A 24887-nucleotide genomic window follows, 5' to 3' on the forward strand; every position below is an offset into this window, starting at 1 on the left:
TGCTTAAACTATAATATCTCGTCGATGTTGCTTCAACAAAACACAAAACATCTGAGACATACAGCAACACATCTCCAGGATTCTGTCTGATTTGACACAGAGTGACACAGAAACAACTATTATTGTCTATATTCTGGCACGAATGACGTCAAGCTCATATAGGAATGCAAAACAGGTCATACGTGGTATGTACTCCAGTGTACTGAAAATGACTGTTGGTGCATTAAATATAGGAAAAATAAATAAATAAAGCAAGGTATAATTTGTATTCATGTCAACATGTGAGTGCTGCTAGTGGTGAGATAAAAGCACTTGCTGGATAATATACATATTCATTCATTAGTGCAGTGCATTACTAAGTATACAGACCACTGTTTCAAAAAGATGTTATATGCAAAAGAGCTGTCATAATATATAAAATGACACGTTTGAGGCATATTAGGAAGACTTGTTTCATGCTTGCAAGCATTTTCTAGCTTGTTTACTAGGGAAAGTTAAACCATTTGTTAGGCCCCACTCTGATCAGAGTCCTTTAATCCTGAGTACTGATTGATATTTGATCTAATCTGATATTTGCATTTTCATAGATAATACAGACAGTGCACACACGCTTCAAGTACAAATCTTAATTCCAAAAAAAAAAAGGTTGGGACAGAATTTGAAATGCTTACAAAAACAGAAATCAGTGATTAGTAAAAAGTTTTTTTTTTAACCTTATGAACCTTATGAACTTATTGTTTTTTTTAATATGATAATTTCAAATTAATGCCTGCAAGACATTCCAAAAAGCTGGGACGAAAGCAGTTTACCACTGTGACTTCACCTTCACAGCATGATAAACACTGACTTTTGAACTTTATTCTGGTAACAATCTGGATGGTCCATTTCCGCCTGTATAGCTGTGATAAACAGGGAGTGCCTCGTATGGTGTTCCCCAGTGACTAAGGTTTTGCTCTGTTATAGGGAGATTGTGGGTTCAGTGCTGAGACTAAAAAGTCACTTACTCCTGCTGGTACTTTAAAAATGTGGCTTCTTAAAATCAGCCATCCAGTGTATCTGTTAAGCTCAGGTGAATATAGCTAATAATTGCGCAGCATGACCAGTAAAGCAGAATGTTTTTATACCAGTTACAATCCGCAAGTGAAAAATGTAGCGATAGTGTATTTTGTTTACGCATCTGGAGAGATGCCACTCATAGAAAGCAGCAAAAAACATTCAAACCATAAAAGCACTAAACTTACATTTTACTTGCAGCTAGTTAAGTGTTTTAACGAAAGACATCTGTTTTAAATACAGTGGAAACACTGGCACAGTCGAAACAACTTCACTGTTCCAAGTTGTGGATAAAGTCCATTTACAACAAATCTACAACAGTGGAGTAAATGGAGAGCAGGGAATATATAGAAGGGTCAAAAGTAGAACACGCTTAATATAGTCAAGATCCATACTGTTAAAATACACATGGATCAGCTTCAATCCTGATCCACTGGATCACATCAGGACATCCTGACTGTACAAAGACACCATAAGTACACTGATAGCTCATCCCTAGTATTTCTCTACATCAGCCAATTTGCCAAGGTAGCTTTACCACTTTACGGGTCTGAAGTCCGTTAGATGTCTTGCATCAGTGTTATGTTATAATCAGGTTGATTTGGGTCAGCATTGAAACATCGATGAGCTATATTTAGTGCCACAGTCGACAAAAATAGTGAGATGCCCAACAGAGATCTGGGTTATGAAACATGCTTAGGCCTGGCCAGAGTGCAAAATAGTGGTTAACACTGACGCATTAACACCTATCCCAGCCTTTACATCTCAGTAAATATCTGGAAGGTGTTTAGCAGGTGTAAGAGCTACAGAGCCAGAGCAAAGACCTTCAACACCCCTGTCAATACAAGTGGTTTGAAAATATGCAAGTGAAAAGTTCATGGAACCACAACTAATCGTCCCTGGTCAGGTACGCCATGCAAAATTTCTCTCTGACCAATGATGAGGAAGGAAAGAAAAAAGCTAGCAGTGTCTCAAAAAGAGTCGCAGGATGACCTGAAAGCAGCAAGAATCATTACCACTGATCTCATCTCCGTTCCTACACCCCATGTAAAATGGAGAAGACGTATGTTTCAACAAACACAACAAACAACTTAAGACTGGTTTCTAAAAAAGGGAAAGATGCTTGCATGGCCTAGCCAGTTTCTTGACTAGAATCCCAGTGAATATAGAGGATTTTGAAATTGGGAGTCCAACAGAGGGACCCTTGTAACCGTGGGGAATTGAAAATAGTTTGCCATGAGGAATGGAACAAAATTGAATCACAATGCTGCAAAACGCTAATTACTTCTTATTCTAGATATCTTCAAGCTGTAATTACTAGTAATGGCTTTATAAGAAGTATGAATGTTCCTTTCATCTGGTTTCTCATTTTCCCATTAAAGTCTTTCTTTATGCTTATGAATACATACCTTTTTATTCATTTTATAAGTACAAAGTCAGAAGACATTATGTGTGTACACTGTGTGATCTATGAACTGGAAGTATATTAAATAACAAAAATAAAAGTATCTGAATACATGTTCCCCGTCACTATATTTTCTCATTACACAAATACATGTGAGACTATTGGAAACATGTAACATGTATGTTGTGTTTTGGAATAAATGAGAGTGCTTTACTATACATGTTTAAAATATTTATTGTTTCAAACTTTGGCTTATTTTCTCTTAATACTCCACCTCTACGTGAACAAATCTAAAGAATTTCGAACACTTCAGCTCTTTAAATCACTGATTTATCACACTGTTTTCCCAAATAACATTTAAACTGGCTGATACTTATTCTGCTGTAGGCTGTCTGTCTGTTTTGCTTCTATCACATTTTTAGGTAATGAGAAAATTATCTCTAGATATATAAAATACTCTCGATATTCAAACAGGTTATTTCACTTTAAAATGAATGTGCAGAGCAGTTGGAAGTACTGCAAGTATTTTAGGTTTGGTCTATATTGCTGCAATTCATTACAATTCACTCATCATCCCATGTGAATAAAATATATTACATAAACACAATTATGTCTTTTAGTTTACTTATATCTGGCAATAACTGTGATAAAATGTCAGTAAATTCATTACATTCTCAGTACTAAAAATAACTGAAAAACTTGTCTATAGATGGAATGAAATGGGATTTTTGTCCCATTAATGATATGGTGGTGAATTATCAAACTTGCTCATGGTAATGTCAACAACTTTTACACTGTACACAAAGGAAATGTCTATAGGATGTTTTATATACAACTACTGGAGTGCCATGTCAGCTGTATGGTTTCCATTTGTTTCAACAAATGCAGTTCTCAGAGTTTCATGCCGGGTCTGGAATTGCTTTGGGATTTTTATACCCCAACAGAGAACACATTTTACGAAGGCACAAAATAAAAAGAGAAATGTGGGGAACAGAAGGAATGTGTGAAAAAAGGTCTGGAGCATGTAAGAGCAAAGGAGGGAGGAAGACTGGGAGGGAGGGCAGAAGAGAGGGAGAAAGGAGGACGGAGTTAAAATTATCCCCCTCAAGCAAATCCCTTTCAATCTGATCAGTGCGTTTGAGTTGGACTAGCCAGCTTGTGACTCCATGGCTTGACAGCAGGTAGGAAAACTTATTCCCCACTTGCAATAATTCTTGCTTGTAGAGCTAATTGAAAACGTTTTGAAATCTACCAATTCAGTGACCTGTGTGATAACATTGTATTTGAATTTAAAGTCACCACATCGTGTCTGTGTAGTATATGGCGCACTTTGCTAACGTAAGAATTAGTTAATCAGCCTAACTGTGCGGAAATGCTACTTAGCAGGTGAAACTGCTCACTGTAGTTACATAAACAACTTTTTGTTTTTAACAGGTTGTTTAAGAATTACAGTTAGGATATCTGAAAAACTTGCTATCAGTGTATACAAAGAGATGAGATTGTTTTTTTGCACCTTTGTTAAAGGGGCTGTGGAAATTTAATTGAACATAATTGTGTTGATTTGGGCTTCTGGTAACTAAATTAGCTGTGAAAGCAAACTTTAACCGTCATATGACCTACTGCTTGTAAATGCAACTGATTGAATGGGAGTGATACTGTGTCTAAATTATGTTTGTTGGAAAGTAGTGATCAGCGAAGGGTTTGTTTTGTTTAATGTTTTATCTCTCAAAGAGAAATTCTCTTGTTACTGTTTACAGCGTTTATTGTTTCAGTTTAGCCTATCCTACCAATAGCCATTTAATGTCTGTATAAACAGCTTTATTCCAAAATGCTGTATATACATTTGTAAACATTTTGAGTATAAGTTTTTGAAAACAATAATAGCTGAACTATATTTGTTTCTATAATAAAGGTGGTATTAATCATAATATAGCACTTTTTATGTGTGAAGCCCACTATATATAATTTATATAATGGGAAAAAAGGACATTCTTGAAAGTGGTCTACAATGTGTTTTGGTATGAAACCCATCAGTCTTTGTTTAAAATGTCAGTAGGTAACAAGTAATAAACTTTTCTGAAATTGTTCTGTTTTGAGATGTTGTTCAAGTTCTGCTGTAATAGTTGATTTAACACATGTATTTATAACCAGTACTGTTCTGTGAGGCAGTACCTTTAGTGAACTGCTTTTTACATGCCCTCACAACGACATGGCACATTAGGTGATGGCCTTGTTACGGCCTGAGTTCAACTCTGAATACCAAAATCTGCATAAAGCACATGCTTCCTGTAGGCCTTGTCAATGGCCTTCTTCCTGCCTGTAAATCTTAGCAATGGTCTGTTGTGTAAAAACATAACTTAAAGAACAGTCCTGGATGTAGGGAACAGACTATTGCTGCCTGTAGATCTTAGCAATGGTCTGTTGAGTACATCCTGAACTTAATGAACAGTCCACAATGTACTGAACAGACTAATACTGCCTGCAAATCTTAGCAGTGGTCTGTTGAGTACATCCTAAATGCAATGAACAGTCCAGGATGTACTGAACAGACTATTGCTGCCTGTAGATCTTAGCAAAGGCCTGTTATTAAAGAATAAATATGATACAGTCCTGTAACAAATCTGTCCTGAAATAGCACACACTCACAGTATTAGCAGATACTGAAGGTTTCAACATCAGCATCGTTCTCAGCAAAGAAAAAATAATATTGTTATTCTATCGTGGTCTCTAATTTTAAATTATTCATTTATTTTTTACAGTACCTGAATAAATAGGTCTTATTATATATCCATAAATATCAACCTATCATTTGATAAACTTTTAATCATGAAGATGTATTGAAAATGATTCTAAGTGTCCACACAGTGTCATCTTTAAGTTTACTGACTTTTGACAATAACTGTATTTATGTAATTTATTTTTACCAATGGAAATAATGTATTTGAATCAAGTCAATTTGAAGCGTTGTGTAGTAGGATCAGCAAAAGGGACTTTTATATTGTCGCTATCAAAACAAAACATTTACAGGACAAGGAAAAAATGTTCTTACATTCAGTGAACATTCAGGTAACCAGATCTGTTTGTTTAAGTAATTTCAGACCATTTTTATTGATCCACTCATTTGAAATATTAACATAAATGGCAGCAGGTGTTTTCAAATGGCATTAAAAATAAATAAAGGTTTTGGTATGACAACAATATAGTATGAGGCAAGTATGATAAGGTAAGACAGGTTCAACTGTCCATGAGTAAATGTTGATACCATAAAAGAATACATTTTATCAATGAAGCCTGTAAAGCCAGAATAGTTTTCATTGACATTTGTTTATTTCACAAGATACAATCAAGGTTTAGCCTGATTCTGCTTTACACTGGATTAAGTACTGAGTAAGGTTCATCTCAGTGATCCCACAGATGAATGTTAATATGGATTTAATTAAAAAAAAGATTCTTTTTGCCTGATTCCCAAGTAAAAGGTGCAGTTTTCGTCTTCCCTGGATGAGAGCAGTACTACAACAAGCATAACTATAAGTTGTTCGATTTTTTACACGCTCAAATTTCATTAAAAGCAACAAAAAGCCAAAAACAACAAAAGGTGACAATCTTAGATGTGGGCATTCAGTCACATGAGAGTGACATGGGTGCTGCTTGGTCACCAGGCCCAGGTGGTGTGCTGTACAGCGTGAGAAAAGCATACTAGTTAGGAGGGGCAAGACCTTGGGCCACATGCAGGTGGAGTGGTTCCGAACTGGCTGGCAGGGGCAGACTGCCACCCAGTCTCATCAACACGTGTGATCACAACAATACTGCAGGCTACTGGTGGCGTGCCAAGCCAATCCGCCATGACCAATAATCCCCTCCAGATCCTATTAGCCAGCCAACCTTGGGACGTAGACAGTTTAGTCAGAACACTATGATGTGGTGGATCCTCAGGAAGAGGATCCTTCTAGGTTCACAAAGTGCCATATGAGACACTGTACTGAGCATGATTCTCTGGACCTGATTTTCTGTTATTTGGTGGATTTTATTTTTCAGCTACTTACAAACTTACTAACTAAACAAGTCACTATGAGAAATTTGTTTGCTGAATTTGTTTACGTCAAATTGAGGGCTCAAAATTACTGATTCTTATACCAGACATCATTCATTACCATTCAAAAAAAGCGTTTTTATAGTGATTACAAACAGGCTGTTGTTGCTTACATTCAAATAGGAAACATGCTGACAACAGCTTTTGTGAGTTTTACAAAACTGAACAGCTAACGTGACTTATTAACTCTATATAAATTGAAACATTAACTCTATATTTACTGGATGTTATAGATGGAGCTGAGCCTGAACAACTGCTAAGAAATGTACACTCTAAAAAGTGACATATTAAATAACACAAATACCTGTGTTACCCAATTTTTCTTTTTTTTTTAACACATTTTGTGTTAGAGTAATATAAAATGTGTTGTCAGTACACATCAATGTCTGGTTAAGGACAAAATTAGTTGCTTTAAACACACCTATAACTTGGAATTGGAAGGATGCCTGCTGCTGAAGACCAAATATGCATCTAGTAAAAAAATCTGCATCCATGTTTACCATCAGGCTTAGTATAAAGGCTTTCTCTGAAACCTCACTGATTACCTCTGGCAGTAGCCTGTCATCTACCCTGTGTACTGTGTCCCCCGCATTAGTTACCTCTTGCTGCAGGCTTTGTGAACTGCTTGCTTGCTTCCATTATGCTGAAAACCATCCTTCATCATTTGTATCAAGTTGGAAGAGCAGTAATCTGATTACAGTTTTCAGGGGGGGTTTCAGCTGTTAGCGTCATTCACCTCAGGGCCGGGCGACTAGCTCAGTGAGACTCAGTGCTGATGAGTGATTGACTTGATAATTGGAACGGAGTTGTTTATGATCCAGCTGCGGTCCTTTCCAAGAAAAACTGCTCATCTGTTTTGCTAAAGCCACTGTACTATTTAGGCTTATGCTATACCATTAGACCATGTCCCTGTTTGGTTTCATTTTGCCATGAATGATGTGGACGGAGACATCTCTGACTGCAAAAGTTGTCCCATTTTTTTCAGGGGAAGGATCCATTCTTATTGATGTGTCTTCTGTGTTTCCTGTAGGAGTACGCTGGTGGCCTCACGGATTGACAGAATCCGGAAGGATTACTCTGGTTGCCAAACACAGGAGATTTGGTGTGCCAAAGGACAATTCACCTTGGGTGTGGAAAAAAGTAAACCACACCTACCTCTGCTCTGTCTGATCACAATGCTGGAATGTGATTTTGGACACTGGAACTCTGTAATGTTATATTTGATGGAATTATGACCAACAGAAGTATCTTCAACGGAAATACTGTCTGACTGCAGAAGTCTCCTTAAAGGATTTAATGTGGATAAACACAGTGTTTTCTAGTTAACAGTAATGGATCTCTTCATCTACCTTCTTGGTGCACATCGCACCAACGATAAAGAGTAGGCAAACAGGGATTGATGATGGTTAAGGACACAAACAGAGCCATTTTGCCTTTGCTGCTGCCTTTCTCAGAAAACATGCACAGGGGTGGAATCCTCCGAGGACGTTGTCCTCTGCCTCTCCCCCTCTTCCCAATCCTCCTCCTCTCAATGATGCCCTCAGTGGGACTTTGCAGTGTGCCAGGAATAGAATACGATTGGGGAGCTCACCCCAAGCTAGTTTGCACCCCCATACCTGCAGACGCTGACCCAAGCTGCTTTCCCCCAGGTGGTGTAACTAATGGGCCTAGCTCTAATGGACATAGCAATGGACATGCCAATGGACACAGCAATGGACAGTATGGTGCGCTGCCCAATAGTCCAGGAAGCAGCAGCAGTCGACGAGGAATGTCTGATGAGGCAAAGGCTACCATTCTCCACCTGAGGGAAAGCCTAGTGCGTCAGAAGGAGACCATCCTAGACCAGCGAGAGACTATACGAGAGCTGACAGCAAAACTGACACTCTGCGAGGGCTTTGGGAGGGGTACAGGTGGGCACCACGATGATGATCACCATGGCCCATCACACCATGGCTCTCACCACTCCACACATCACTATGACAGTGACCATCATTCTGATCCCCATTATCCTCTCAATGGGCACCGCAATGACCATCATAGAGGAAAGTCACCATATCTGGGTAAACACAGTTTCTCCCCTGAGCAGGCAGGGAAGACACTGCAGGCTCTAAAAGAGAGGCTGGAGAATTTACAGGTAAGGGTTTCAGAAGGAACTGAAGCGCTAATTAGATTCCAAAGACACGTTGATACTTTATTAAGATGCACTGCACGCATAAAATATTTAATAGTTGACAAAGTACATCTTGTCCAAGAGGATGGACAAAAAAACCCTTCATTGGTCAAATCTGGTGCATGATTTAGAGAAGCCTCATGCTTGTACATGAACACAGCATAGGACAAAAACAGGGATGAATCAGTGGAAATACAGCTGTGATTTCACTTACAAAATGTCATCAAGCAAATTATTTCCTCAGGAGATATTACTTCTCTGTCAAGTTAACCTGAAAAGCTCCCCAGGGAAGTGCAACATGCACAGTGTCCTAGCTCTCCAACACATGCTGTGATAGCATCCGGTGCCAGCAAAACATCACTGAATGCCTTCCCCCCTCCTCTCAGGCAACCTTGCTTGGCTTAATTAATTTAATTAGCTGAGTCCTTTCCTCAGGAGAGCACCTTGAAATGCTGAAAACAAACAAGCCTGAACGGAAAGACATCAAAAGAAACGCAGTAAAAACACAGGCTGAATCTGGATTAGTATATTAGTATCTTTTATTCAACAATGAATGATTCATGGGTGGAATTTTAGAAACCGTAGATATTTATGGCTGTTGGATCATTTATATTGGAAGAATATTGAGTTAGTCTTCATTTAACTAATAAACAAATTGAAGCTGACTTTGATTGCAGTGTGGAGAAAGTTCTAAACAATACAGTTTTGTTTTCCAATAGCACAGCACTGAAGCTCAACATTGTTATATAGTACACTGATTGAACACTTCACACACTACCTACGTTTTGACAGTTGTCTCACTGTAAAGCTTTTAGGTAAATAAAGAAAAGTTTACACTAAGGCAGAATGAAGGGAAAATAAAGTTGAGTCAGTAAGACACTCCTAGAATCTTAGTCCTTTAGTTGGCATGATATTGCAAGAGTTTCTCAGTTATGTTTTAGTGTATTCACACATCTCTTTGAATTATGGCTCTAAGAACAAATATCTTGGTTGAATATAACCAATTTGGGCTTCTTTAAAAAATATTTGAACTATAATGAAAAGTATTTTTTTACAAAAAAAGCCTCACTTATAAGACAATGCTTTCTTATAGAATGCTTTCTTATAAAGTATTGGTGCACTAGTGGCCATCCTCTGTGGTATGCTAGCCACCATCGCCATCAATTAGTGTTATCTGCCTTGATAAGCCATTAATCGCAGTGTACTATAGCCTTGAGGAAAGCCGGATTTGCTCTGACTAATCAGAGGAAGGAGGCTGACAGTGAAGGAGGGGCTGGCTTAAAATGTCATCATGATTATCTGCATATTGACATAATGAATGCCAAACATACATGCAATTATGGTAAACAGTCACAAACAGAGTTCCTGAACTATTTCTAGGGAACAGATGCTTAACAAATATGAGAAAATCTATTTAAGGTTCCACGTTTAGCTTCCACCTACAATATTTCTGCCTCATGTTTATGCTTGAGATTTTAATGTGTTGTTAAATTCTGAGGAGCATTTATGATAATTCCATTTTCATAAGAAGCTCAGAGAGATGCATGTATGAATGCGTGAGTCATCCTGGTGTCCTACTTTCAGGAACCTTTGTATATATTCTCATATGCAATAGCTGCAGGTCTAAAACATCGTTTGAGATAGGATAAAAGGTCACAACATTAAATCAGCGTTTTGAAGAGCAAATTGTGAACAATCTTTGTAACAACCTCACTCTTTCTCTTCTTCTTCTATTTAAATTGTCATGTAGGCAAGGAATTCCTCCAGCACCTATTCAAATTCCCTGAGAGACCTTCTGCAGCGCAAAATCAATGCATTAGAAGAGCAGCTCCACCACCACTATGACGATCATCATGACCATGGACACCACGACAACCATGGGCACGGTCATCATGATGATCACCATGAAAATCATCATGACAGTCATGGAGATCATCATGATGATCACCATGAAAATCACCATGCAAACCACCATGACGACCACCACTACGACCATCATTACAATCACTATTACGGCCATCGCTATGATCGACACGGTACACGTCATGATGACCATCACGATGACCACCATGATGACCATCACGATGACCATCACGACGACCACCACGACGACCATCACGACGATCACCATGACGACCATCATGATGACCACCATGATGATGGTCACCACGGCAATGATGATCATGGCCACCAAGCCCGGACCCCTCACAAACCAACTGGATCAAGAGCACCAGCCCGCGGGGCCCACAACAAGTTGGACACAGTGCTCAGCCATCTGTATCACAGGCCACCGGAAGCAGGTCATATGAATTACAATTTAAATCTCATGTTATTTTTGCTACAGTTACAGCTGAACAGCAAAATAATATGTCATTAACAGTCTCTTGCCTCCTGACAGGGACCCACAAGAAACCTAAGAATCCTGACGCCTTTCAAATCGGATTTCCCATGCGCACCAACTACATGTACGGCCGGATCAAGCGCACTCTTCTCAATGAGATCTTTGCCCTGACTGTCTGCCTCTGGGTGAAGGGGGGCTCAGGGCCAGGGCTTGGCACCCCTTTCTCTTACTCTGTTCCTGGTCAGGCTAATGAGCTTGTCTTGATTGAATGGGGCAACAATCCGATGGAATTACTTGTGAATGACAAAGTAAGAACATAGTCACTGAAAATATCATGCAGTAATTATGCAATTTCTGACATTATGTTCAGAATTCAGCTTTAAGAACTTCAGTAAACCCCACATCACAGCTATGGTACAGGCATGCATGTAAATAGATTAAGAGTCTTCAGCAGCTTTTGTTTGTCCAGACACAGGCTTTTCCCACAGCTTACCCTCCCCTCTAGTTCTACATGGGGTCAGGAGTCTCTATAAACAGAAGGGAAAAAATAGTTCCACCTTTCACTGCTGGCGCTCAAAGCCTCTTGAAGGAACTCAATCACATGTGATTAATGACATCTAGTTCTGAAATGCCATAAACCTAAATGTTCTCAAACCGGGTGGCACTAAGGGGACAGCAAAAAAAATCTCAGGAGTTGTATTTCTGTTCAGTCATTTGTAATTCTGGCAGTTTATTAAATCTGCTTCAGTCATACCTACAAAAGTGGTATGGTAGACTTTTTGAAACATTATGAAAAGGGCATCCTGCACCCACTCAATGAGTAATCTGTAATGTCTAGATCAGCACCACCTCTTTTGTACATGCAGGTCATTGATAGCTGTGGAGAAAGCTGGCAAGACAAGTTCTAGTCCATCAAGTAAATTTAAAGGGGGAGGGGGGCACTTGCTATGCACAAAAGGAGTCACAGATAAAAAAGTTTGAGAACCACTGAATTAAACCATGTATGTTACTGCAGAGGAAATGGTCCACCAGGACTGAAACTGCTCAAGCCTCCGTTAAATAGGAAGGCAGATCACTGATCTATTGAAATATTCTTTCTTTAGTCTTACATTTTTTAAATGTAGTTTCTGTTAAAAATGAAGTGGCCACTGCTATGAGAGCACAGTTCACCAGCTCATGGAGGGCAACAGGTCTGCACTGTTCAGTGTGCTTTCTGCTCTAAAATCTTTTATTCCTAATGTTGCCTAAATATTAAGTCCATCTTGAGTTGAATCATTATATAAATTAAGAAAAACATTTAATTTTGCAAGACTGTTGCACTCGAGGACAAAACTTTAAAAATTTATGAATTCAACTGCTAAATTAATCACTTAATCAACCACCACTTCACAGCCAAAACTTCTATTCTTCACAATCATTTAATCAACTGACTACAGTGATTCTCTTCAGGAAAAGATGGATTAGAGTTTTCTTCTCTTTCTCTCTCTCTCTTATAGGCTGTGACTCTACCCCTATCTCTAACAGACAGTAAGTGGCATCATCTGTGTGTGACATGGTCAACTCGTGACGGTGTGTGGGAGGCCTATCAAGACGGAGTGAAAAGGGGCTCTGGGGAAAATCTATCCCCCTGGCATCCCATAAAACCAGGGGGAGTGTTTATACTGGGACAGGAGCAGGTAACATTAAAGAGTTCTACTTAAAAGTGAGCTTTCTTCAACTGATCATTAACCCCTTAAATGGCCACGGCCTGTCAGCAGGCCCAAAGTTTTATTATATACTTCTATAACCTAAGAATAGCTCAACGAGTTTGCACTGAAGTCTCTGTAGTTACTGAATAATATGCCTTAGTATGTATTGGGCCTTAAAGCATACTACCAGGTTATATTTTACAATATTCACAATTTGGGATCTCTTAAAGTACAGTATATGAAATTACAAGAGCAAATATGCATATGACGTCCATGTTCCTCATTCTTCACAAACTATATATTCAGAAAAACATTTTGAACTATTAACTACTGGAAACTGAGGTTTATTATTTAGTCATGAATCTTAAGACTTATTACACTGTAACTACTATAAAGTATTAAGTACAGGTTATCTAGTTATCAGAGTTAGGAATGATAAATGATAAGCCCTTAAGCTGGAGGTATACTGTACAATTTTTTGGCTACATTTCAACCTCGATTTGCCCCTTCTGACAAGTTTTGACAATCAAAAGCGATTTTCCAGGACAGGAGCCTGATCCAAAGCAAGTGAGGGTGGGCTTAAAACAGTGGTGTAAGAAAGGAAACAAGTCAGTCTTTAGCCCTTCGATCCCCAGAGTGATCGGTGGCGCTGCGATATTTTGAAACGTTTGATTTTACCACTGAAAACACTTATAAGTTCTACAGTGTGAGATGGCCAGTGACTTGCATTGGAGGAGGAACTTCTTACCAAACTTTGGCAAATGCACAAGTATCTTAACAACATATGAAGAAGAATCCTTTGCAATCACTTTCATTACACATTCATTTAAGCATTAAAGCACAAACAAACCCTGTCCAGTTTTAGTTTTGTTTGTATCATCTCACAATGGCCAAAACTCATTATGTATGTGACACCCTCTTTTTAACCCATTCGTCTAGTACAGAAGTGTAAAACTGTCAGAAGAGGGAACAAGTTAATTTCTGCAGAGCTGTGGCCTTGAAAGAATCCAGTTTGACACTTCTGGTCCATTTTGCACACCCAACAAGCACTTATGCAGAAGTTATGTGGTGTACTCCCCACTTTAAAGTTTAAGGGGTTGGGGGTTAAGGGCTATGCACATAGTAACAGAAAACCTCTTGCTGATATACTATCCTGATATTATACAACAAATCTATTCATGCTCTGCCTTGTTATATCCTTCCTAATCATATCAGGACACTCTGGGTGGCCGCTTTGATGCCACACAGTCTTTTGTGGGAGAGATGTCAGACCTGCAGCTGTGGTCACGTGTCCTTACCTCTCAGGAGATCTACAACCAGGCTTCTTGTTCCAGCCACCTCACCGGAGATGTCATCACTTGGAGCGAGCCCATTGTCGAACTCCACGGAGGGGTTACCAAATATCCATTTGACCCTTGTCATTAAAAGTCCAAGAAGGCTAGCTCACCGTAAATCACAGAACACCTCCAAACAAGTTGGATCCAATGGTGTTCTGCTGAACCACAAGCTTCTCTCCATGCAAGTCCTGCAACAAAAATAGAGGCTCACAGAGACTCTAATAGTCAAGGGACTGGAGATGGAGATGAATATAAGCATTGTGACTGTTGCTGTTAATGCTGCTACTGCTTCTTAAGCAATATCCAAGCCAGTCTAATGCTGTAGGATTTGCTACTTTTAAATGGGTCCAAGTAGGCCCTGGGAATTTAGCCAAGCACTTTATTAGACGTGTTTAAATTAAACACTGTACGCTGATACACTAAAGTGTCTCAGAAAACCAACATATACCATACTGTTAAATTTTATCCTTTTTAGTTATGGTGAAAATAAACAAAACACTCTAAGAAAAGGAAAACGTAACTGATGCACAGACGAGTAATGGTCAGTTGGGACATGTGAATTGAAGAACATTGTCATTTTTGTTAGACCTTGACGCTGCTTTGAGCAGCATGGGGCAGCAACAAAGTTTTAGAGGCCTATTTTAACTTTACTTGATATAAATGTTTCATAAATGTTACTGATTTTTTTAATCAAAACCAGACTTCAATTAGTTCTGTTAATAGATTACGATCCAAGGTGCTCTTTCAGCCTGCTTCTCTCCTTTTGGTTCAGATGTATGCTCTGACTGCTGGGAAAAGGAAAAGTATTGTACTGTTTTTATATAAACATGAATGTATCGCAAGAAAACGAAAGACCAAAAAAAGGCATGTATATTTATGTATGTACTTATCATTTCCATCTAACCATGGGCATTTTTCAACTAGGCTTTTATTGTTTATTGTATGTGCATGTGTTTGTGTGCATACAGTTTAAGGGGTCTCAAAGGAGTGAAATTTGCACTTTTTGTACAAATCCTATATTTTTATTTCATGCAAATTTGTATACGACTACTAAAAGCAGGTTGGCCATTGTAATGGGTCTGCATATGCACATGCCAGCAAGCCAGGAGCCGCAGGAGAATGCAGAGGTGTCCATGGCAACATAGTTTAAAGGAGGATTAAACAGACGTAGAGAGCCCTCTGATTTATTCTCTCTATCTCTTGCTCTTCCTCTTTAAAATGCAGCCCATGTATATGAGCTCACAATTGCTCTCTCTCTCTCTCTCTTCCTCATTCACTGTAACACACTGGTTTTGGGGGCACGTCACTGTAAACTATGTAAATAGCTTTATGTTGCACTTTGATACTTGTATTCTGTGGGAAATGGGTTCAATATAATCTGTGTAATATAAGCATATGCTATAGGTAAATATTACTAAAGCTATTACAAAAGCTGCAGAGCTGTATGAAGGTTGAATGTATAACTGTCTTTTAACGTATGTTAAAATGAGGTTCTTATTTATATGTTTTTATGTGCAAACAATGTGTTTTGATTTGAATTCACATATTCCTGCCCACCTTTCACTGTCCAATTCTGTGGAACAAATGGACCATGTAACAAGCAGATTGCTTTTCAATGTTTATGTCTCCCAGTTTTACCAAGAGTCAGACTGCATTTAATGACATTTAGAATCCTCTCCAGGTATGGGGCTCGTTGTTGCCATGGCAATAGGCTGGGCACCATTTTCTGGTAAAAAGAGACTGTGCGTTTAAAACCTTCAACGGCATGCTGGCTTCCATGAGGTCTGCAAAAACTCCCTACGTAAATCTGTCAAACCCTTCCGCCATGTTAACTCCCTCCAACCCTCACATCAGAGACATCTGATATCCATGCACAGATCAGACAGTCATGTTTTGTATTTGTTTGTTTTATTGTTTATTTTGCTCATTTATTTTACATATACTATTTAAACCTACTGCTAAAAGGTTTTAATAACTATATTAAGGAATGAAATGAACTACAACGTATTTTCAAGAACATGGGTTGCATTATAAATATGTTGCTTAATCTCTTAATCGCCTTTGGTATGTATTTCTGTATGTATACGTTACACTGTAGTTTCTACCACCTTTATATTTTCATGGATGTACATACTGTTCTATTATTTTTATTTACTTATGTGTTTGGGCACATGTTCAGTGTCTGTAAGCCAAATACTGTATGCTAAATCGTTTAACTTGCATGAAGAAAACAAGAGACTTATTCTATTATCTATTTGTAAATAAAGTAAAGTAATGCTGAGTTACTGAAGAGAACATTTTTTGTACAGATGGTGGATGACATTCATCGTAACCAGTGTTGCAAAGCTGAGATCTATTGCTGGATTCTTTGTAATATTTAGCTTGTGGTCCAATGACAGCTCAATTGCTCATGCCCTTTTTGTGTGAAAAAAGAATGGCATAATTCATAGGAATGAGAATTTTTGAATAGTAATGAACATCTTTATTAAGCATATTAACTTCACTCTAACTTTACACATTCTCATATTTTAGAATCATAAGACCCTATACTGAAGAGCCTGCATCTTATGTTTCGTTCAGAATTTCTTATCTGTTGATAAGACTGAAGAAAGCATAGAGAGACTAGCACAGCTGGCTAAAGGCTAGTGCATGCCGGACAGATGCACCACGCTGTACAGCAAACAGTACAAAGCATGGCTAACATCACATAGGAAGCGTCGCAGAAAAGGGCATCAAGCTCATTCTCCATTCTATAGGTATAGATATGGTATAAAACATTTAACATAGTTTAGTGCATCACGTTTGTTATCAGCTAACTAACTTTTCACAATCTTGTTATTTTCAAGCAAAACAGTATGAGGTAAAGGTATAATGTGTCTAGGTTAGTGACGATAGCAGAGGTAAAAAGCAATTAATATTTGTCAATTTATCTTAAAGACTTATCTGTGTCGATTTCTAACCTAATTTGACCTACTGTGGCTTTTTTTTATCATCATCATCGTCGTCGTTACATGATCAGCAGTTTGAAGACTGAAACCAAATAATTAAACAAGGGGAATCAGGTGTGCTCCAGCTTGTTTTGAGGGAAAACGTGCAGCCTCACCGGCCCATTGTGGATAAGACTGGACACCTAGTAGTACAACCTAACTTCAGGAATTATTCCTCCAGGCTGTTTCTATGAGAATGTAAAAACACTGCTCAAATTTCAGGCTAGTTGACATTTGCATGCAGAGTGAGATTGATAGGCACATAAGAACCACGTGATGCTGGATGCATTCAAATCCTGTGGTAACTGTCCTAGTTGACCAGTGATTATCCACTGTCAAGAAAGGGCTCTGGCAAATAGTACTTCCACTGTAACTGCTGCTGACTAGCAGTCAAAACCAACATCATTTAGTACTGGATTATGTGCACACTGTGACATCCACTGGTCAAACTGGGGTCACACATTGAATAGTTTGTAGACACATACATGAAAAGGACAGAAGTGCATTTGATTACATTTTAAAGACCATACTAATCTAGACATCGTGCAATCTCTGACAGTCTCTAAATTAAAAATGAAAAGTTTTCATCCAGTCAAACTTCAAATGTTTCATTCTTATTGGTAAGAAGGATCCTCTTCTTTTTTAGTAGAAATGCAGTGACAGACAAATGGAGAGGTGTTTTTGTTTATCTGCAATCTTTATTTTTACAGAACAATCAAAGAACAATAGGCCACTCACTACACTGACAGCTATGAAATGAACTCAAGTTTGTTTCCTCTTATTCCCAAGCTTATGAAAGGGATGTAGATGACTTGCAAGTAATAAAACATTTCATACTCTAGTTTGCATGTGCTCTAAACTGATAAGACCTGTTAGGCGTCTCTGAATTTCAGCTCCAGAAGAGAACATCTAGAAACACTGGCTCTGTCTCAAGGTTATGGCCATTTTTAAGCAAACTGATCACGGGAATCAGGTGCCGAATATGCCGGTCAAAATGGAGGAAGAGCTTATACCACCTAACAAAGGTAATTAATATCTTGTTATGAAAATAATTGCGTTTCACCAGGTAATTAAGATTGAAGTTCTGGACATCTGTCTTGAGTCCTACAGCTGTTATAAATAGAGTAGATATGTCCTACATTGATAGACAATGTATCATTGATGACGATTATTTCTCTTCTAGATAAACAGACTGGGAACTGCTACAGGACTGCTACATACTACTTTGCTTTGCTCTGCTTCTTGCTAGCTGTCATCTCCTTTTTACAGGCATTTTACTGTGAGTACAGTGGTGTTATGTGCAAGAATATGTGTATGTGCAGCTTCACTTTGTAAAGCAATAGAGTCTCTGATTGCTTCCTGAGTTTTTGAGACGACTAACTTTTAGCTACAGTGCTATCCGCCAGAAAGAGACAAGGACAAAAAAGAAAAAAACAAAGGGGTTTGACAGTCAAACGAGTGAAAATGACCTTTATAAGTTTTTTTTAGAAGAACTTATAGACTCACTTTTGTGTAACCTTTACTTTCAATATTTGTTTGTGCATTTTCAGTTATGCTTAAAAAAGAAAATAATCCTGTTTTTGTGCAGCGGTCCAGATCACTGTCACGTTTAAGGGACAGATGGCTGAGCAGGAGGGCCGTTTCAGAGACTTAACAGGAAAGTGTGACGCTCTGAACCGCTCATACAATAACCTCTTCCACAAGTATCCAGCGCTTAACCAACACTGCACTACCAACAAAATCTCTAACTGTGAGTAATGATAACAATGCTGGATATACTGCTATTTCAGCTAGGAACCATAATTTCACCTTTACGCTTTCGTACAAATAATAAGCAGAAAGCACAGATTTGTACATTAAAGGAGAATTTCACTGACTTTTCTATATTTCTGCATAAAATGGGATGTAAACACAATCATTCAGAGTGGTTTGATGTGCACTGCAGAGAAACTCACTGACTCAGATTTCTTTATAGTGGTGGGGAAAGGAACCAGAGGTTGTCTACACAAATATACCCATTTTATTTGCTATCCAAAATGACCAGTGAACCAACATTCTGAGTCTTCTGAGTTTTTATATGTAATGTTGATAATGGTGAAATACTGGTAAATCTGAAAAAAAAATGTTTTCTTCAAGTACCACTTTCCCTCACATTGCCCTACATGTACCTCCCTGCCATTAATGTATTTAACATAACCTTATCTTAAAACTAAAATCTAAAATCCTTATCCTAGAAACTGGGAGTCTCAGATATCAGACACCATTTTTGTAACCATTTCATGTAATAGTTTTATGTAAGCAAGCTTTTAAAGTGCATTTATACTTGAAGTTTGGTTCCCATGGTACAGACCAAAGCAGAAAATGATACATTGTTGAGTTTTGTTCTGGTGCACTTACCGTTTTTATTAACATATTTAACATATTCAACAATCAAACCAAAAGATGTAAACAAAAGTCACAACATAACACCTATTCAACTGATTATGTAGATTTTGACTTACAATAACTGAAGTACTGTCCTTTGAACGTTCTGAATTTTGCTGTTCTTTGTTCTATCTGTGCTCGTTTGATCTATTTGTGTCTTGTTTTGTCTGTCTTGTGTTATCAAATCAATAAGTAATGAGACTCCCTGCATTACTATGGTGAAATCCCTGTAACAGCCTCGAGTGGATTACTACTTTTACAAAATGGAGAAACTTTGGCACCTTAATATATAATATAATTTATGAGTGCAGTCAAAAGTGTATATCATGTATTTTGTAATTACTTTAAATGTGCCTCAACCTTATTTTGAAACCAAAACTAGGCCTATATGTTCTATAATCACAGTTATAGAGCTTATGAAGAAACAATAAAAACAAATGCATGTGTCAAAACAGCCTCAGAAAATCATCTATTTAATGTACCAAAGAAATTATGCAAAGACGAAGCGGCGCTTCATTCTGTCTTTGGTCCGTATCGTGTTCATATTTCAAGTGAATTGCACCACAGTTCATTCTGAAGGGAACTGAGACAGATCTGCCCTGGGGGTCTCGTTTTGCTTTTTTGGAGCTCACCAGAGTTCAGATGGGAGCATTCTCAATAGCTCTAACAGAGCAATAGCACCAGGGTTTGTTTTAATTGAACCAAACTTGCCAAGTCTGAATGCACCCTTAGAGGCATTAAATGCTTTGGATGTCTGTTTCCTATCACCACAGTTATAATATGTATAAAGCAACAACAACATAAGGCACATCAAGAGCACTGAAGCATGGCTTTTTTTGTTTGACTCAAGAATTGCACAGAGGCAGTTTGGCCCTTTTTGACCGGTCCATACAAAAGACAGAATGCCAACATTATTTCTCCAAATGTTAGTCACAAGGGGTCTCTCACTCTTTCTTGTAATTATACACTAATGCAAGTCTTCCAAAATGTGACAGGATCATCAGGCTTGTAGTATTCATGTCCCTTGGACCAATTATAGCTACAACTGTAGGTGAAGATTTTTCTATTGTGGTTGAAGAAGCAATCCATGATTGGCTGACTGAGATGCTTTGAGGTTTTCAGGTTGGTGCGAGTGTCACTATCCCAGAAACTGAAGTGGCCCACTGAAGCCAGTGTGCCATGTACCTGGTGAAATGCAATGGCAATGACAGTATTAATATCTTGCTGTATGGTAGAGTTGGTTCCATTATATCTGTGACACTTAATGATGAAGCCATCCTTGGCCAGAGTGGGTGGGCTAATGTAATGAATGACCACTGGCCTCTCAATGCTACCCAGTGCAAAGCCAGTAAGTTTATTCTGTTTATCTTTAAAGACAGCCACACATAGGTGCAGATGTTTTAATGGTGAATCTACAGAATGCTCACGGCTGATTCTCCAACTGATTTACAGTTAGGCCTTGCTCTGCAGTCGCCACCACAGCCATAGTATACACCACATCAGCACAACAGCATCCCTCTGGCATTGGCAGTGTCAGCATGAGGTTTGAGAAAGGTGTGTCTCAGAACTTCAGTGTTTTGTCCCAACTACCTGTCATAATACAGAACTGGTATGGGGCTTTTATCCAGCAGAATTTTTTGACTGGACCTTCATGTTGTCTAATGTGCATGGCTTGGCTGCTGTTCATATTCCTTTTTTGTTGTGAACAACTGACTGACTTGCTAAGTTTCTCTAGAATGGCATGTCATTTCCCAAGTTTCATAACAAGAGCATTTCATATCAAACCACTCTGAATGACTTTGCCAACATCTCAATTATTTACTAAGAATTATTAAGAATTCACATTTAAACACAGACCTGAATATACAAATACAACAATACACTGTGTTCTGTAAATAGTCACAAGAGGAAAAACATGTATTTAATTGTATAAAAATTGATGTAAGCGTTACAGGCAGATGTGTATAGTCATGGGCTGGAAAAGGCAATATTGATGCTTCATCAAATTGTCAGTGAAGGTTTGTGATTATATGGATTTAGAATGTACATCTACAGAACTCCTAAACATCAAATCATGCCACTCAGCTTGAGAAGTGTTCTACTCAATAACACAGAATTACTCACTGTGTATGGAGGTAAATATACGCACTTACCTCCGATTCTGGATGCCTCTGCAGTGCGTGAGTGTAAGCCATGTCCAGAGGGCTGGGAACCCTTCATGCAGAAATGCTACCTGTTTGTCCCAGAGCGAAAGGACTGGATGTCCAGTCAATATCTCTGCCTGTCTGTTGGAGGCCACCTGGTTACTGTGAAAAATGAGGAGGAGCAGGTAAGAGAAAGACCCAAGGCAGACAAGCTTTGGGATTCCACTTCTACATTTCTCCTTTACAATGATGTGAGACTAATTAGTGTAAAGTCATTTGTGTAATGAACACAGTTTCCTACTGGCTTTCATTCACAGTCATTTCCACAAAAGTTTGGACATTGATAAAGTTATTTTTGCTGTCCACCACAGCATATTGGAGTTGAAATCAAATAACGAATATGAGGTCAGCGCAGAGCTTCAGCTTTACTTTGATGGTATTTACATCCAAATTAGGTGTAGGTATTAAAATACTTTTCATACATAGCCCCCTGATTGTAAAGGGGCTCAGACAAACTAATATCCTTTTAGGATATAGACATTTTTTAATACTTTGTTGTAAATTACTTTGCAACCAAGATGGCTGTCTGAAAGTCATAGGTGACTGCCAGAAGTCTGAAACCCATAGACATCACTTGATGCTGGGTTTCTTCCCTGGTGATGTTCTGCCAGGGCTTTACTGCAGCTGTCCTCAGTTCCAGCTTGTTTTTGCAGCATTTTAACTTTCAGTAGTCAGTAAGCAAAATGCATGCAATAATGAGGGAATAACACACATCTGGCAATGGAACAGCTAAGTATCCAACTGTCCAATTACATTTGAGCCCCTAAAATGTGTGTGTGAAAATGGTTTACACTGTTTACAGGATTAGGATGTGAATATTCACAACATAAAGCTTGTATTTATTATTTAATTTCAACTGTAATATTCTGCAGCAGACAACTAAAATCAATACCCAGATATTTACAGACCTGACTGTATTTCTACAACAGTTTACTACTGGATGTAATATTCTCGTATGGTTTGGATTTGGATGTGGAAACAGTCTATAAAAAAGCACAGAGTCAGTAACTTTACTTTCCTTGTAGCCACTTTAAAAACTGAATTAAGATATGAGCAATGAGGAAAAAGGACAAAAGGCCCTAACTGAAAGCCTATTAATAACTGGATTCACTGTGGTAAGCCAGCCCATGCAGTGCATTAAGGCCCCTTATCTGGTAGTACTTTCTTTCATAAATGTAAATGTCCTCTTAGAAGTTCTTGTGCAGAAAGGCTGAAGATTTCAGTCAAGGCGACTCGTACTGGCTTGGTCTGGCGAATATGAACCCAGATGGGGCCTGGCTGTGGGTGGATGGCACACCTGTAGATGATGCAGAACAGTAAGACAATACAATTACTAATACTACCAATAAACACACACACACATAAAAAAGTCTGTGCTACTGCAACAGATTAAAAAATTCTAGAAATTCCTAGTATACATTTACTTCTTTGCAGGATCATTATGGCTCAATACACTGACAGCCCATTTCATCAAGTACACCTACCTTGTATCTACACTCTTTATGCATTTTTTTGGTCCACTTTCCAGATAAGCCACTTGCCAGACTGCTGTTGTAAATAAGAAAATGTCAGTGACTTGCCTGTCTAAATTAAAGGTTAAATAAAATTTAAATAAATTATAGGTGCACTTTGTAGTTCTACAATTTCAAACTGTAGTTCATCTGTATCACTGCATACTCTGTTAGCCCCCTTTTACCCTGTTTTTTCAATGGTCAGGACCACCACAGAGCAGGTATTGTTTTTCTAAATGAACCTTTTAGCCAACTGTGTCTGAACACATCGGAATTAGACCTCCGCATTTAACCCATCCGTGCAGTGAAACACCCACATACACACTAGTGAACACACACACACTAGGGGGCAGTGAGCACACTCGCCCGGAGCGGTGGGCAGCTCTATCCATGGCACCCGGGGAGCAGTTGGGGGGTTGGGTGCCTTGCTCAAGGGCACTTCAGTCACGTACTGTCAGCCGAAGGGATCGAGCCAGCGACCTTCCGGTCACAAGGCTGGTTCCCTAACCTCCAGCCCACAACTGCCCCCATGGTTTGGATGGTGGATCATTCTCAGAACTGCAGTGACACTGAGGTGGAGGTGGCATGTTAGTGTGTGTTGAGCTGATACGAGTGGATCAGACTCAGCAGTGCTGCTGGAGTTTTTAAACACCTCAGTGTCACTGCTGGACTGAGAATAGTCCACCAACCAAAAATATCTAGCAACAGCATCCTGTGACCACTGATGAGGGACTAGAGGATGACCAACACAAACAGTGTAGCTATAGATGAGCTATCGTCTCTGACTTTACATCTGACTTAACAAGCCACCACCATTTCAGTGTCACTGCAGTACTGAGAATGATCCACCACCCAAATAGTACCTGCTCTGTGTTGGTCCTGTGGGGGTCCTGACCATTGAAGAACAGGGTAAAAGGGGGCTAACAAATGGACAAAGAGTGAAGATACAAGGTAGGTGTACTTAATGAAGTGGCCGGTTGGTGTATATTGAGATGCTGGACAGTAACTTCAAAAACAATGCTGCAAAATTCTTTGTCCTCTTAGGTTCTGGGACTGGTCCCCTGTCAATGGGAAGAATAAAGATTTGTGTGCCCGAATGACCCCAGGGGGCTCTTATCGCACCACCTGGTTCACATCTTCCTGCAAAAATGGTCTGAAGAGAATCTGTGAGAGGACTCAGGGCAGTGTAGTATTATAGGTTAAAAATGATTTCCACCTAATTCCTTGCCAGTTCTTGACTGTGCTGAAAGATACTTACACATGGCAAATAATCATTTATTCTTCACTAAACACTGAAATGAGCGATAAAATAAAGTATTAACCTTCCTTTACTGTCACTTGCTACCTTTCAAAATCAGAAGACTTGCTAATAATAATGATTAAAGACTACTTTTTTCTGTGAAATGTAAATGTAAACCTTTTTCTGCTGGCAGTAAACAGAGGATCTAGCCAACATATCAATAAAAGTCATATCTTAAGCAATAATTTGCATGCTCTGATAGCAAATATGTCATGGGTGTTACTATGTTTTGAAGAATGCCAGGGACATAAACAGGGTGATGATGTTTGTTATATATGACTGTAATAATATACTAAAACAACAACATTCTGGAGTTAGAGATCTTCCCTTATGTTGAGAAGACGAGAAGCAGCAAATGTCATCCAAATGCAACTGAT

At 38.7% G+C, this 24887-nt stretch overlaps 2 protein-coding genes and 1 pseudogene across 2 annotated transcripts; 2 read left to right on the top strand and 1 right to left on the bottom strand.

Annotated features, from left to right (window-relative positions):
• The first annotated feature begins 6066 nt into the window (after positions 1-6066).
• si:dkey-14o18.2 (neuronal pentraxin-2) lies at positions 6067-14172 on the top strand. The gene is made up of 8 exons (XM_036565530.1): positions 6067-6140; positions 7579-7688; positions 8003-8682; positions 10469-10673; positions 10761-11018; positions 11117-11367; positions 12556-12735; positions 13963-14172. The coding sequence occupies exons 1-8, from the start codon at positions 6067-6069 to the stop codon at positions 14170-14172; spliced, it is 1968 nt and encodes a 655-aa protein (XP_036421423.1).
• Positions 14173-17967: 3795 nt separating this feature from the next.
• LOC118805110 (C-type lectin domain family 4 member E-like) lies at positions 17968-24464 on the top strand. Its single transcript, XM_036565719.1, has 6 exons — positions 17968-18096; positions 18255-18350; positions 18660-18821; positions 21673-21824; positions 22891-23015; positions 24255-24464. Exons 1-6 carry the CDS (start codon positions 18009-18011, stop codon positions 24406-24408), a joined length of 777 nt encoding a protein of 258 aa, XP_036421612.1. The 5' UTR covers positions 17968-18008; the 3' UTR covers positions 24409-24464.
• On the bottom strand, positions 20456-21182 carry LOC118805136 (annotated as a pseudogene).
• Positions 24465-24887: the final 423 nt, after the last annotated feature.

This window comes from Colossoma macropomum, unplaced genomic scaffold (assembly GCF_904425465.1).
Source record: "Colossoma macropomum unplaced genomic scaffold, Colossoma_macropomum, whole genome shotgun sequence".
Classification (NCBI taxonomy): Eukaryota; Metazoa; Chordata; class Actinopteri; order Characiformes; family Serrasalmidae; genus Colossoma; species Colossoma macropomum.